General features: G+C 40.7%; 1 protein-coding gene across 1 annotated transcript; it reads right to left on the bottom strand.

Annotated features, from left to right (window-relative positions):
- Window positions 1–665: 665 nt before the first annotated feature.
- Window positions 666–5,977, bottom strand: LOC123111888 (uncharacterized). The gene is made up of 7 exons (XM_044532763.1): window positions 5,457–5,977; window positions 4,186–4,326; window positions 3,725–4,090; window positions 2,883–3,125; window positions 2,207–2,299; window positions 1,416–1,616; window positions 666–1,186 (listed from the first exon to the last, which is right to left on the bottom strand). The coding sequence occupies exons 1-7, from the start codon at window positions 5,802–5,804 to the stop codon at window positions 974–976; spliced, it is 1,605 nt and encodes a 534-aa protein (XP_044388698.1). The 5' UTR covers window positions 5,805–5,977; the 3' UTR covers window positions 666–973.
- Between the last annotated feature and the right edge of the window lie 11,087 nt (window positions 5,978–17,064).

The raw sequence follows: 17,064 nt of genomic DNA, 5'->3' as shown, positions 1-17,064 counted from the left end.
TAATGAACAGTAAAATTTAAAAGTAGTAAACAAGTTTAAAAAATCTGAATTTTTTATGGTAAACTTTGACAAATTTTTTGTATGTTTGTAAAATTTCAGCACAACATGACATTCGTGGAAGTGGTGGCAAAAAAACAAAATTGATGCTCCAAAGATGCTAGTTTTGAAAACATTTTGGAGTGCCCTTTTTTTTGCCACAATTTCCATGAATGTCATTTCGTGCTGAAATTTGGTATGCATATAGACATTTGTCAAAGTTTACCACACACAAAAAACAGATTTTTTTTTAATTTGTTTTTTCTTTTTTTTTACTGTTTACAGGGTGCATTTAAGCTCGGTACGGTAGCAGAATAGAGCTTTCGAATTATATTCAGGCACTCCTGCAACCTCTGAGAATGGACCCTTTGTTATTTATTAGAACCTGCTGCAACTTAAACCTCTGAGGATGTACCTTTGCTATTTATCAAAATCAATTTCGTATATGCTTATTGCTGTAGAGTTAAAAATATTATTCACGGTACAAATCATGAACACAATAGGAAATAAAGATTTTGGCCATGCTCTTAATGATCTCCGGACGCATAACCTCGAAAAGAAAGCCCTAGCCTCTGAGTGTATGTTTTTTGGTCAGAGAACAAATGGAAGATAATGCACGCCATGCAACATTTGAGAATACATGGAGGATTTTATTTCAGGGGCATACATTTCATGAAGCCAAGATCATCATCAACAACTTTTCAAGCTATGGTTTGAAAGTTCTATCTATGCGAGCAAATCCTCTATCCAGGTTCACATTGGAAGCCTGGGTTCAGAAACTGCTACGCTAACTGGCAGAAAACTATGCACTGCCTTTTTGCTAACCCGTGGATACTGCTATCTGTACCAAACATCTATATACAGCGTAGTTTGTTTATACTGTACATAATTTAAGCACCGGAAACATAGGCAGTCTGCCAATGTACGCCGTCTCATGTCAGCAGCGAGATGGTCGCTTGTACGTCGGGGGTAAGGATGGGCAGTTCTCATTCATTTTTGCGTACGGCTCTATCGTGTTGTACTCTGGTAGCTCCATTCTGTACTCCCCAAGTATCTGGCAGAAGGGAGGCTTGTCTGCCTCGGTATGACACCAGTTTGGGAGCCTGGTCCGGTCGTCTTCAAATATCTTGAGCATATATGCGTCCCGTATCTGAGGCAGAGGGTAATTTAGTAACACACTCGACACAGGATCAATCAACCGAAAGAAAGCCCTTTCAGAAATTAACATACGCTACTTTTCAAGCCCTTTTATCCTTTCACATAATATATCTTATGTTCAGTTTGTAAGTTCGAAATCGTCTCAGATGTAGAAATGCATGAACAGAGAAGAATAACACTTTCAGTTGCAATTATGACAGGCAAGGGACTTGGGCACTTACAGTGAACTCGGTGACCTGAATTGATTCTGTGAAAGGAGCAAACACCCCAGCTTCCTTGTACATCGCAAGAATGAAAGAAACACAAGTAGTTGATTTACCATCACTGTATACCCATTCATCTTGTTCAGGGATGGTGAGCAACTGATCGAAAGACATGCCACGCTTTTCAGTCTCAAGAATGACACCCTGAAGGTCCAAACCCTACATAAAATAGACACCATGAAATTGATAAAAAGGGCAACCTGGTGCATGTAGCTCCCGCTTGCGCAGGGTCCAGGGAAGGGTCCGACCACTTTGGGTCTATAGTACGCAGCCTTTCCCTACATTTCTTAAAGAGGCTGTTTCCAGGACTTGAACCCATGACCTCATGGTCACAAGGCAGCAGCTTTACCACTGCGCCAAGGCTCCCCTTCACACCATGAAATGATAACCGGGTATAATTTTTGGGTAGATAGACGCAGGAGCACTATTTTACCTATCTTGTAGAAAATAATAATAATAAAAGCTTATTTGAGCAAAACAATATTTCAAGGCCAACTAAGCCTCATAGAACTCCCTACCAGAGCACCAACAAAGGGCCCCACATTAGTGCATCTAAAGGTTAGCTGCAGTAGAGGGCCAGAGGCATGCGTACAGCCAGAGAACCCAACTCGGGTGTGAGAAATGAAATTTAACAGAAACCATCACATTGCTTAACCTTGCGTCAGCTGTAATCACTACAAACTTATAGGACCCTACACACCCCGGCACTACCCATCAAAGGAAGCCACAATACAGACTAGTTTACAAACCTCAGTCCCAAGCCGTTTGTTAAGGGCTTCATTCCACATGTTCGCAGCATAAAGTGGTTGTAATCTAGTCCACATTGACATAACAGCCATTACCTGAAAACAATAAATAACAGAAGTTGGTAATTCAAACATTACTGATGATAAACTTTTCAATGCATGGAATAAATTTAAATCAGCTATACAACCAATTTACAGGTATCTTGAGTTTGAAAGACTAAAAGTGCTTAATAGTTTCAGGACATCAACATTACCAATTCAGTATCTTTTTTCCACCTAACTTCAGGCGAACTTCAGGAGATCAAGTGCTTTCTTCTACATTGATACAGATTTCCCAGTATGTTTGCTAAGATTTTAACAAGATAATATTATCTAGCTTTTCCACTTTTAACTAGGAACGTACGTTCACTACATGAAACCACGTGGTTTATCAAGGTTTCAAGAAAGAGTGGTATGGGTGTATGGAGTAGGTAAGTTCATGGGATGAGTCCCGTGCATAGGCCATAGTTTGGTTAGCATTACCACAAAATTTATTTCCGATCTGCACAATAAACTTACATAGGCACCAAAAAAATCAAAGAGAATGTGTATGAACACTGAGAATGCCAAAACTAAATATGGAACTTGATTCAGGTCCAAACAATTGAAATCAAAACTTTGCAAAGGCCAGAGAGATTACCAGATTAGCATCAAGAGGAGGTGGATAATTATCTCCTATTGTATCAATCCAGCTAAATATCATATTATGATAGCCATACGGCTTTCCGACCATGCTCCGTGCAAAGTCCCATGCGGCACTTTCATTGAATCTAGAGCGTATATCAGGGTGTAATGGCAGAAGGGCTATCTGAGGATTTGATCCATCCTTCAGTGCCATTTCCCACCATTCATCCCAAGGAACTATAGCAATAATTTCCTCTCCCTGTTATTGAAATTCAGTATAGTCAAGATAAAACAAAACTGCACTTTTTTGTACAGGAGTAAACATACATGAAACACTGTATGCCAGTTTTTGGCAGCGAAAAGTTCTGCTGGCTTTAGTGTTGCAGATACTAAGACGATCAGGTGGCTAAAGCCCAAAAGGACATAAAATTATCCTTGTAATAAGAGCAAAGTAAGTGTAAGGCTAATCTAGCAACTAAAGGTTGGCCACCAAAATCATAATTTCACACACTAAAGTTGGTCCAGCACGTATTTAAATCAAAAGGATAAGTTTATTGGTGAGAAAACACAAGAAGTACATCACCTACATTAACCTTTACCCTTTTGAGTATATATTCAGAAGGTGAGAAGGATCATAAGCATCAGTAATTATGTAGATACTGGGCATGATTAGGGTCAGCATATTATCAAGTATAACCAAGCAGTATAAATAATGTTGATACTAGACCTGATTAGGGTGAATATAAGAAATTAAATGACAGCAGCCACAACATGTTATCAACTGATAGCATATATTACATGGAGAAAATGAAATGAACAACAAAGATTCCATTCATACTATATAGAAAGCTATATTACCTTTTCATTTTCAAAGCCTGATTCTGCAACCCAGAGATCACCCTTCTCATCTTTCAAACACACAGCAGTATGCCCAGCAAATGCACCAGTTACCCATTTCTCTAATGTCTCAAACCCGCCCCATCGTCCTCGAATCTTTGATAGAGCCAAAAAGTCACCAGATTGTATGTCCTCCTTCATAATATTAGCAACCCAAGGTTGAGAACGTTTCTCAAATGTAGCTCCCATGTGCTTCTCTAAAAAGGCCAAGTTGGAATTTTGACCCCATCCAGTATTCGAAAACAAGGGCAGGACATCAATCAAAGATAACAAAGTTCCAAGCATCCCAGAAGGCATGAGAAAAACAGACACACCATGCTGCTTAACCTGATTAAGAACATGGTAATTGAACAGTTTAGAACTTGAAATTTGTTTCATGGGCTACTGAATTGTTTAAGATATCTTGTAGAAAGAGAACACACATATTCGAGCTCTGCTTCTTCCTCCCATGACGTTATCTCCAAAGTGTGTTCTCGAGCCGCAAAATAGTAATCCCATGTTATCCTATATGGTGTTGCAAACACATAAAGATCCATGCACGTCCAGCTTTGAGCAGAACCAGTCTGCATAACAAGATATGCTATTGTTAAAGTCAGGACCCATAATTAGTGAGACAGTCAGACCATTAAAAACAGCCAATGTTTACAATCACAAGCTGTCCAGTCAATGCAAATATTATGGCTCAAAAATTACAACTGCAGGAAGGTTAAAGTAAAGTATTGCATTGATACACGAAAGTTGGTATACAATACTATTCAGCACCTCCTGCATGATAGTTGTGCATTACAACAATCAGCAAGTCGGGGTGAGACAATGGAGTAAAACAAAGTTGTGAATTTGAATAGAGTAGAAAGTAAGATCTCTATATATCACCAAACAACATTACCATCAGGAACCATCTTCTTCAAATGCATTTCAGTTCAAATTACAAAAGTAAATTCTACAATAATGTTCACAGCCTCACAGGCGACATGCATGAGGTAGAGTCTGTCAACAGCAAAGCCTTTCAGTCCCAAACAAGTTGGGGTAGGCTAGAGTTGAAACACATAAGATCTCCAAAACAAGAGTCTATCAGAAATAAAAATAAAAATCAGAAATGTGTATGATGTTGTGATTCTATTTTGGAACAGACCTCCTACCATACATGACGATGTTACCATTTCAAGTCGGTTGATTTACAGTCGGCGCCTGAGCAAATTTTAGCTCAAATAAATAAAGCCTACTCTGGGAAGTTCAGCGGTAGCTGAGAGATCTTGATCTCAACAAGAAAAGTAAAGCATCGAAGCTAATGCGCATCCATGGAAACAAATGCGCGCATCCATGGAAACAAATGCGCGCATCCATGGAAACAAATGCTAGTTCGGTCAACAAATTAATCAATACTTTTCAGAAAGGTTCACCACGAGGAACCCATTATCCCCTACACAATTAGCAAGCTATCATCAGTCATCGGTTCACGTTCATCACTCCCCGTTCTTAATTATAACTAAGCAGCAAGGATGCACTAGAGCAACTCTTCCTAATTTGCACCGAAGCTTGAATGATCACCTATATATGGATATACGGATATACCCCTCAAACGAGTAGTTCCCAGAGGTAACTACTCCTATACGGAATGAATTAGCAACTACACACCCAAGCAGCCGGGTCGGGCGACATAATTTAAGAAGATTTTCAGGTCTGAGGTGAGGACCTTGAGGCGGAGGACGGCGCCGCCGATCTCGGTCCCGTTGCGGTCGCCGGGGGTGAGCTCAAGGGCCGCCTCATTCACGGCGAAGCAGGAGCCGTTCCACACGGCGGGGGAGGGTGCGGCTGGGGCCACGGCGGCGACGAAGGAGGGCAGGAGGTCGACGGCGCTGTGGAGGGTGTTCATCACGGGCCACGCCACCTGCCGCGGCAGGATCGGGAGGACGTCCCCGGGGCTGAACGGCAGCTTCAGCCCCACCGCCCCGCCCCGGGGCAGCCCCGTGGCCAGCACGAGCAGGAGGAGGAGCCAGAGGCGAGGTAGGGGGCGGGCGCCCCTACGGGCACGGGATGCCATCGCCACCGGCCGGCCGGGGAGACGTGTGAGCCGGCAGTTGGTTCCCTCCCTCCCTTCCCCGCCGATTTTGCGATTTTTTCTTTTGTCTGACCTCGTCGAGGAGGCTTGCGCGGTCGGGGAAGGTGCCGTGGAGTGGAGGAGTCGTTGGTCGCGGCGAGGGCTTCCAACTTCCAAGTTCCAAGACGTCTTCGGAGTTCGGTCTTCCCGTCGCTTTTGGATTTTGAGTTCTTTTTCTTTTTCTTTTTTTGAGCTTAGGTGGATCTAGTTGGGCACGAGTCCGGGTCCCACTCGGGGACGATATTGTTTTCCGTTGGATTGCTTTTTCTTGGTTAAAAAAAGGACGGCCCAGATCAGGTGTTTGTTTTTTCGAATTTATTAATTCTCATCTGCTACCTCCTTCTAACATATCCCTCTGTAAAGAAATTAGTGATCTATAAACGCTTTTATATTTCTTTACGAAGAGAGTACAAGACATTTTGATAGGCTAGTTTAGCCAAAGTATCTTATATTCTAGAATGAAGATAGCACATGTGAACTAATAAAGTCTCGTCTAACTTTCTTATGTTATTGATTTTATCTGGAGATTCATGCTGATGTTTTCTTCTTTTTCTGTTTGATTCAGTCAGTTAGATATAACTTAATTAATTCTCATATAGATGAGAGCTAACCATACTTTTATCCAAATGATAAGTGTCACACGTGTGGCACGATGCACTCCGGTCTGACTTTTTTTATAACTAAAGTTGTCATCCGAAAAGAAAAAGTAAATAAAAAGACTGAAACTTGCCATCTAAAATGAAAATTATCATGCTCGACAACTAAAGTTCTCATCCTCACGTCACTAAATTTGCTATAAAAAATGTTTGGAGTTGTTATGTGTTCATGTAACGCGTGTAGCATTTATTAGGTCTTACTTTTACTTTTAACTGGACACATGCTTTCAGTGAGATCACTAGCCACTAGGACAAAAACATCATTTGATACGTTCTCCAACCACATATTAGGCGTTTGCTCTCCCATGTTATGACTTCGTTTTGGATCCCGATGTTCTTTAGGAAACAAGCCCCGGCCTCTGCATCGAGCAATGCACACAACATATTATTAATTATTCAATAAAGGTTTGACAAAAACATACAACAACCCGAAGTCATCATCCACACCTACAAACTTGACAATGGGGAATGCCCTCACGCATCACCATCTACATTCGGGGTCACCGTCGATCCGCCCGCATGACATACCAGCAGCAAACACCACGTGGAGCAGAGCTAAAGCATACACCGTATGCACACGCTTAAAAACCGCCATCACCATCATATTGCTGACCCATCTTTAGGAAAAATATCTGCATCATCCTTGCCAGGCCGGTCAGCCATCGATGCTGCCACGGTGCCAAATAGCACCACTGCCATGCACTCGTCCATCAAAACGCATCCATGATAACCCACAAGTATAGGAGATCGCAACAGTTTTCGAGGGTAGAGTATTCAACCCAAATTTATTTATTCGATACAAGGGGAGCCAAAGAATATTCTCAAGTATTAACAGCTGAGTTGTCAATTCAATTCCACCTGAAAAACTTAATATCTGTAGCAAAATATTCAGTAGCAAAGTAGGATGGAAGTAACGATAACAGTGGCAATAGTAATAGTAGCAGTTTTATAGTAATTGTAACAGTGGTAACGAAGCAAAGATCAATATGAAATGAGCTCGTAGGCAATGGATCAATGATGAATAATTATGTCGGATGGCATTCATCATGCAACGGTTATAACACAGGGTGACACAGAACTAGCTCCAGTTCATCAATATAATGTAGACATGTATTCCGAATATAGTCATACGTGCTTATGGAAAAGAACTTGCATGACATCTTTTGTCCTACCCTCCCGTGGCAACGGGGTCCTATTGGAAACTAAGGGATACTAAGGCCTCCTTTTAATAGAGTACCAGACCAAAGCATTAGCACTTAGTGAATGCATGAACTCCTCGAACTACGGTCATCACTGGGAGTGGTCCCGACTATTGTCACTCCGGGGTTGCCGGATCATAACACGTAGTAGGTGACTATAACTTGCAAGATAGGATCAAGAACACGAATATACTCATGAAAACATAATAGGTTCAGATCTGGAATCATGGCACTCGGGTCCTAGTGACAAGCATTAAGCATAGCAAAGTCATAGCAACATCAGTCTTAGAACATAGTGGATACTAGGGACCAAACCCCAACAAAACTAACTCGATTACATGGTAAATCTCATCCAACCCATCACCGTCCAACAAGCCTACGATGGGATTACTCACGCACGGTGGTGAGCATCATGAAATTGGTGATGGAGGATGGTTGATGACGACGATGGTGACGGATTCCCCTCTCCGGAGCCCCGAACGGCCTCCAGGTCTGCCCTCCCGGGGAAGAACTGGGCTTGGCGGCGACTCTGTATCGTAAAACGCGATGAATCCTTCTCTCTGATTTCCCCCGAACATGAATATATGGAGTTGGAGTTGAGGTCGGTGGAGGTCCAGGGGGCCCACAAGGAAGGAGGGCGCCCCTCACCCTTGTGACCATGGTGTGGCCCCCCTTCACTTGATTCTTTTGCTGATATTTTTTATTAATTCCAAAAATCATCTTCGTGAAGTTTCAGGTCATTCCGAGAACTTTTATTTCTACACAAAAATAACACCATGGCAATTCTGCTAAAACAGCGTCAGTCCGGGTCAGTTCCTATTCAAATCATGCAAGTTAGAGTCCAAAACAAGGGCAGAAGAGTTTGGAAAAGTAGATACGATGGAGACGTATCAACTCCCCCAAGCTTAACCCATTGCTTGTCCTCAATCAATTCAATTGACAAACTGAAAGTGATAAAGAAAAACTTTTACAAACTATGTTTGATCTTGTTGTTGCAAATATGTAAAGCCATTCAAGTTTTCAGCAAAGATTGTGAACTAACCATATTCACAATAACATTTAGGTCTCATATTCGATCATATCAATGGCATAATCAACTAGCGAGCAATAATATTAAATCTCGAATGACAACACTTTTTCAAAACAATCATGATATGATATAACAAGATGGTATCTCGCTAGCCCTTTCTGAGACCGCAAAACATAAATACAGAGAACCCCTGAAGATCAAGGACTGACTAGACATTGTAATTCATGGAAAAATAGATCTAGTCATAGTCATACTCAATATAAATTAATAACAACGCATACAAATGACAGTGGTGCTCTCTAACTGGTGCTTTTTATAAGAGGATGATGACTCAGCAATGAAAGTAAATAGATAGGCCCTTCGCAGAGGGAAGCAGGGATTTGCAGAGGTGCCAGAGCTCGAGTTTTGAAAACAAAGGTAAATAATATTTTGAGCGGTATGCTTTCATTGTCAACATACAACTAAGAGATTTTGGTATCTTCCATGCTACATACATTATAGGTGGTTCCCAAACAGAATGGTAAAGTTTATACTCCCCCACCACCAACAAGCACACTCCGCGGCTGATCCAAAACAATGGGTACCGTCCAACTAACAACAATGCCTGGGGAGTTTTGTTTGCATTATTTTGATTTGATTTGAGCATGGGGCTGGGCATCTCGGTTACTAGGCATTTTCTCCTGAATGATGAGCGGAGTCCACTCATCATGAGAATAACCCACCTAGCATGGAAGATACTGACAGCCCCCAGTCACCACATGAGTGATTCGGACATACAAAACAGAATTTCATTTGAAGGTTTAGAGTTTGCCACATGCAAAATTACTTGGAACGGTAGGTAAATACCGCATATAGGTAGGTATAGTGGACTTACATGGAACAACTTTGGGTTTATGGAAGTGAATGCACAAGCAGTATTCCCGCTTAGTATAAGTGAAGGCTAAAAAAGGAATGTGAAGCGACCAACAAGAGAGCGACAACAGTCATAAACATGCATTAAGATTAACCAACATTGAGTGCAGTCATGGGTAGGATATAAATCACCATGAAAATAAATATCGTAGAGGCTGAAACGTCTCCAACGTATCTACTTTTCCAAACACTTTTTCCCTTGTTTTGGACTCTAGCTTGCATGATTTGAATGAAACTAAACCGGACTGACGCTGTTTTCAGCAGAACTGCCATGGTGTTATTTATTGTGCAGAAAACAAAAGTTCTCGGAGTGACCTGAAAATCCATGGAGATAACTTTTGGAAAATATAAAAAAATACTGGCGAAAGAATCAAGGCCAGGGGGCCCACACCCTGTCCACGGGGGTGGGGGCGCGCCCTCTCCCCCTGGGCGCGCCCCCTGTCTCATGGGCCCCCTGATGCTCCATCGACCTCAACTCCAACTCCATATATTCCGTTTCACGGAGAAAAAAATCAGAGAGAAAGTTTCATCACCTTTTACGATACGGAGCCGCCGCCAAGCCCTAATCTCTCTCGGGAGGGCTGATCTGGAGTCCGTTCGGGGCTCCGAAGAGGGGGATTCATCGTCGTCGTCATCATAAACCATCCTCCATCACCAATTTTATGATGCTCACCGCCGTGCGTGAGTAGTTCCATCGTAGGCTTGCTGGACGGTGATGGGTTAGATGAGATTTATCATGTAATCAAGTTAGTTTTGTTAGGGTTTGATCCCTAGTATCCACTATGTTCTGAGATTGATGTTGCTATGACTTTTCTATGCTTAATGCTTGTCACTAGGGCCCGAGTGCCATGATTTCAGATCTGAACCTATTATGTTTTCATGAATATATGTGAGTTCTTGATCCTATCTTGCAAGTCTATAGTCACCTATTATGTGTTATGATCCGACAACCCCGAAGTGACAATAATCGGGATACTTCTCGGTGATGACCGTAGTTTGAGGAGTTCATGTATTCACTATGTGTTAATGCTTTGGTCCGATACTCTATTAAAAGGAGGCCTTAATATCCCTTAGTTTCCACTAGGACCCCGCTGCCATAGGAGGGTAGGACAAAAGATGTCATGCAAGTTCTTTTCCATAAGCACGTATGACTATATTCGGAATACATGCCTACATTACATTGATGAACTGGAGCTAGCTCTGTGTCACCCTATGTTATAGCTATTACATGAGGAATCGCATCCGACATAATTATCCATCACTGATCCAATGCCTACGAGCTTTTCACATATTGTGCTTCGCTTATTTACTTTTCCGTTGCTACTGTTACAATTACCACAAAACTGCTATCTTTACTTTTGCCACTGTTACCATTACTATCATACTACTTTGCTACTAAATACTTTGCTGCAGATACTAAGTTATCCAGGTGTGGTTGAATTGACAACTCAACTGCTAGTGCTTAAGAATATTCTTTGGCTCCCCTTGTGTCGAATCAATAAATTTGGGTTGAATACTCTACCCTCGAAAGCTGTTGTGATCCCCTACACTTGTAGGTTATCAGAGGCTATGTTGATTTTGTTTCAACTACATGCGTGAACATGTGCCAAGTCAAGCCACTCGAATCATTCAAAGGAGGATACCATCCTATCATACTACATCACAACCATTTTAATTTTCATGTTGGCATGCAAGATAAACCATTATAAACTCCTAGCTAGTTAAGCATGGCATGAGTAACTATAATCTCTAATTGTCATTACAAACATGTTTAATTCTTAATAGGCTGAATCAGGAACGAGGAACTAATCATATTTACAAAAACAAGATAGGTCGAGTTCATACCATCTTTTCCTCATCTCAATCATTTCATAAAATATCGTCATTATTGCCTTTCAGTTGCACGACCGAACTGTGTGGATAATAATAATAGTGCACATGCATTGGACTAAGCTAGAATCTGCAAACATTTATTCAAAGGAGAAGACAAGGTAATATGGGCTCTTTGTTAGATCAACAATAATGCATATGAGAGTCACTCAACATTTTCATCGAGGTCCTCTCCTCTCGACCCCCAAAGAAAGAATTTCAAAGAAACACACTGAAATGTTTTTGGAGTTTTTGTTTTTCTGAAAAAAGGTAAAACAAGAACGAGAAAAACTATTTACACGGGAAAGCTCCCAACAAGCAAAAGAAGAACGAGAAATCTTCTTGGGTTCTCTTTTAATACTACAGCTAAACATGCATAGAAAGTAAACTAACTACAACTTTTTTTGTTTTTCTTAAGGTTTATCAAACACCCAAGAAGAAAGCGAGAAAAAGAAATAAACTAGCATGGATAATACAATGAAAAAGTATGAACACTGACAACTAAAATGAGTGTGTGAACATGAATGTAATGACGGTGAGAAATACGTACTCCCCCAAGCTTAGGCTTTTGGCCTAAGTTGGTCTAAGCCCATGGATCAAAGTAGCCTTCTCAGGTGTACTAAGGAGGATCCTGGGGGTTCCACTGGTTAGCGGGCTCCTATGGATCCCATTGATAAATAGACTCCTGATATGGATCAGCTGATGGTTCTGGCTCAGGAGGCGGGGATCGTGTCCCCTCCCAGTATGCATGAATGTCCGCGGGCAAAATAAAGTACCTGCCTGAATGAATATCGAACAAAGTAGGTGCAGGCAAGGTAATAATCTGAATAGAATCCTCGCTATATCAAGTTATAAATGAGTCTCTTTTCCTCATCATGGCTAATAAACTTATGTGCTACCATGCTGTCATAATCTAAATATATAGTGGGTAGCAATTTCTCCTCTTTCTCATAATGTCTAATGGGTATCTCAAAGCATCTAGCAAGGCTGGAGGCGAAGATACCTCCAAAAATAGGCCCCTTTGTACGGTTTAAACTCAATCGTTTAGCAACCATAGCGCCTAAACTGAAAGTTTTATCATGAAGTAAAGCATGGCGCAAAATGGCAAGGTCAGGAGCACTAAGGCCTCCACTCTCCCCGCGACCAATTAAACATCTCCCGGCAAATAATGAGTAGTAGCGTAAAATAGGAAAATTTAAACTAGCCACCCTCGCTTCAGACACCCTTCTCCTTTCCCCTAAGGTGACTTCATAAATAAAATCTTCCACATCACTAGGACGTGGTTCCTCGACGCTACCCTCATAAGGTAATTTACAAACCTCACAAGTCATAAAGCGTCATTTCCTTGTACTCATCATATAAGTAAAAGTCTACCTTGGGTGGTGATCTCCTAGCATGAAAATGAACATTTTGCACGAAAGTATTAGTGAGTAGGAGATACTGATCACACTGGTCGAGGAGGAAGTCGGTGATGCCTGCATTCTCAGCCAAATAATAGAAATCATCATAAATTTCGGTCGCTTGTAAGAATGCATCACATGGCCATTCACACGGTCGAATCTCCACGGCGCGGGGAAGATTATACTTGGGCTTCTCCTTCTCCTCATTTCCTTTTTCCTTCGAACCCCGGCTTGAGGAGCCTCTCAACAATCTCCTCATCCTTTTCTTCCTCCGAAAATTTCTGGAATTTTTAGTGACTCAAAACAAAAGTGAAACAAACTTAAAAAAATTGATAGCAACTACTCCTACAAGTGCCTAGAGGCAAAATCATGCATCAAAACCACTTTGGCCCATATAAATTTGACATGCAAGCTCAAGAGCAAGGTCACCACAACAGCTAAAATTTGCAATAAATAAAGCACTAGAACAAAAACTAATTGGACCATTGGAGGAGTCACATACCGAAGATCAATCCCCCAAAGCAGTTTTGTGAATGGAGCTTTGAGCAAGGAGATAAAAATGGCAGCAAAATGAGCAAGAACACGAGTTTGAGCTATATAGTGATTTTTTCTGGAGGAAGGAGAGGATGGGTGCTGGAATAAGTGGAGGGGCCACATGGGGCCCACAAGGACAGGGGGCGCGCCCTCCACCCTTGTGGCCAGCTGGTGCGGCCCCCTAGTGTGTTCTAAGTGCCAGAAATTCTAAAATATTATATAAAAAATCATACTGGATTTTCAGGGCATTTGGAGAACTTCTATTTTCGGGACATTTTTTATTGCACGGATAATTTAGAAAACAGACAGAAAATACTAATTTTGCTTTATTTAATCTAATTAACAGAAAGTCAAAAGTGGGTAGAGAGAGTTGTGCTTTCTAAATTCATCCATCTCATGCTCATCAAAAGGAACCCATTAACAAGGTTGATCAAGTCTTATTAACAAACTTCTTCTGAATGAAATGAAACCGGAGAATTTTCGAATAATACTAGGTTACCTCAACGGGGATATGCATGTACCCAACAATAAGAATATCATATTTCTTTTTGATAGTAGGAAGAGGAAATTCAAAACCTCCAATAGTAATAGTTGATTTTTTTTCCAATAGAGTTGATACTATGAACTTGAGGTTATTTCTTCAGAAAGTGCACCGTATGCTCATTACCATTAACATGAAAAGTGACATTGCCTTTGTTGCAATCAATAACAGCTCCTGCAGTATTCAAAAAGGGTCTACCAAGGATGATCGACATACTGCCGTCCTCGGGAATATCAAGGATAACAAAGTCCGTTAAGATAGTAATGTTTGCAACCACCACAGGCACATCCTCATAAATACCAATGGATATAGCAGTTGATTTATCAGCCATTTGCAAAGAGATTTCAGTAGGTGTCAACTTATTCAATTCAAGTCTACGATACAAAGAGGAAGGCATAACACTAACACCAGCTCCAAGATCACATAAAGCAGTTTAACATAGTTTCTTTTAGTGGAGCATGGTATAGTTGGTACCCCTGGATCTCCAAGTTTCATTGGTATTCCACCCCTAAAGGTATAATTAGCAAGCATGGTGGAAATTTCAGCTTCCGTTATATTTCTTTTATTTGTAACAATATCTTTCATATACTTAGCATAGGGAGGCATTTTAAGCATGTCAGTCAAACGCATATGCAAAAAGATAGGTCTAATCATTTCAGCAAAGCGCTCAAAATCCTCATCATCCTTTTTCTTGGATGGTTTAGGAGGAAAGGGCATGGGTTTATGAACCCATGGTTCTCTTTCTTTACCATGCTTCCTAGCAACAAAGTCTCTCTTATCATAATGTTGATTCTTTGATTGTGGGTTATCAAGATCAACAATAGATTCAATCTCTACATCATTATCATTACTAGGTTGAGCATAAACATGAACATCATTATTTACATTATAACTAGGTTTATGTTCATCACCTGATTGTGTCTCAACATCAGAAATAGAAATATCATTGGGATTCTCAGGCGTGTCTATATCAGGTTCACTAGCATGCAAAGTCCTATCAGTTTTATTTTTCTTTTTATTACTAGGACTAGGTGCATCAGCATTAATTATCTGAGAATCTTGCTCAACTCTCTTAGGATGGCCCTCGGGATACAAAGGTTCCCGAGTCATCTTACCACCTCTAGTCATAACCCTAACAGCATTATCATTATTCTTACTATTCAACTCATTAAGCAAATCATCTTGGGCTTTAAGTACTTGTTCTACTTGAGTTGTAACCATGGAAGCATGTTTACTAATAAGTTTAAGATGACTAATCATTACATTTATAATCACCCAAGTGGTCAAGCATGTAAGCATTACATTTCAGTTGTCTACTAACATAAGCATTGAAGTTTTCTTGTTTAACAATAAAATTATCAAACTCATCCAAGCATTGACTAGCAGACTTATTATGAGGAATATCACCTTCATCAAATATATGGAGAGAGTTTACCTCTACTACCTGTGTTGGGTTATCAAGACCATGTATTTCTTCAATAGGTGGTAGATTCTTAACATCTTCAGCTTTAATACATTTTTCTTTCATAGATTTCTTTGCCTCTTGCATATCTTCAGGGCTGAGAAATAGAATACCCCTTTTTTTTGGAGTTGGCTTAGGAGTTGGTTCAGGAAGTGTCCAATCATTATCATTACTCAATATATTATTCAATAGCAATTCAGCTTGCTCAACAGTTCTTTCCCTAATAACACAACCAGCACAACTATCCAGGAAGTCTCTGGAAGCACCGATTAGTCCATTGTAAAAGATACCGAGTATTTCATTTTTCTTGAGAGGATGATCAGGCAAAGCATTAAGTAATTGGAGAAACCTCCCCAAGCTTGTGGGAGACTCTCTTCTTCAATTTGCACAAAATTAAGTATTTCCCTTAGGGCAGCTTGCTTTTATGAGCAGGAAAATATTTTGCAGAGAAGTAGTAAATCATATCCTGGGGACAACGCACACAACCAGGAGCAAGAGAATTAAACCATAACTTAGCATCACCCTTTAATGAGAAAGGAAATAATTTTAGAATACAGTAATAGCAAATTGTTTCCTCATTAGCAAATAGGGTGGCTGAAGGATATATGCCCTAGAGGCAATAATAAAGTTATTATTTATTTCCTCATATCATGATAAATGTTTATTATTCATGCTAGAATTGTATTAACCGGAAACATGATACATGTGTGAATACATAGACAAACATATAGTCACTAGTATGCCTCTACTTGACTAGCTCATTAATCAAAGATGGTTATGTTTCCTAACCATGGACATGTGTTGTCATTTGATTAATGGGATCACATCATTAGGAGAATGATGTGATTGACATGACCCATTCCGTTAGCCTAGCACTTGATTGTTTAGTATATTGCTATTGCTTTCTTCATGACTTATACATGTTCCTGTAACTATGAGAATTATGAAACTCCCGTTTACCGGAGGAACACTTTGGGTACTACCAAACGTCACAACGTAACTGGGTGATTATAAAGGAGTACTACAGGTGTCTCCGAAGGTACATGTTGAGTTGGCGTATTTTGAGATTAGGTTTTGTCACTCCGATTGTCGGAGAGGTATCTCTGGGCCCTCTCGGTAATGCACATCATTATAAGCCTTGCAAGCAATGTGACCAAATGAGTTGGTTATGGTATGATGCATTACGGAACGAGTAAAGAGACTTGCCGATAACGAGATTGAACTAGGTATTGGATACCGACGATCAAATCTTGGGCAAGTAACATACCGATAACAAAGGGAACAACGTATGTTGTTATGCGGTTTGACCGATAAAGATCTTCGTAGAATATGTAGGAACCAATATGGGCATCTAGGTTCCGCTATTGGTTATTGACCGAGAATAGTTCTAGGTCATGTCTACATAGTTCTCGAACCTGTAGGGTCCGCACGCTTAACGTTACGATGACAGTTTTATTATGAGTTTATAAGTTTTGATGTACCGAAGTTTGTTCGGAGTCCCGGATGTGATCACGGACGTAACGAGGAGTCTCGAAATGGTCGAGACATAAAGATAGATATATTGGAAGCCTATATTTGGACATCGGAATCGTTCCGGGTG

The sequence above is a fragment of the Triticum aestivum genome, chromosome 5B, assembly GCF_018294505.1.
Source record: "Triticum aestivum cultivar Chinese Spring chromosome 5B, IWGSC CS RefSeq v2.1, whole genome shotgun sequence".
In the NCBI taxonomy this organism is placed as follows: domain Eukaryota; kingdom Viridiplantae; phylum Streptophyta; class Magnoliopsida; order Poales; family Poaceae; genus Triticum; species Triticum aestivum.
Note: the sequence above shows the minus strand (reverse complement) of the source record. Positions and strands in the feature narration are given on the sequence as shown.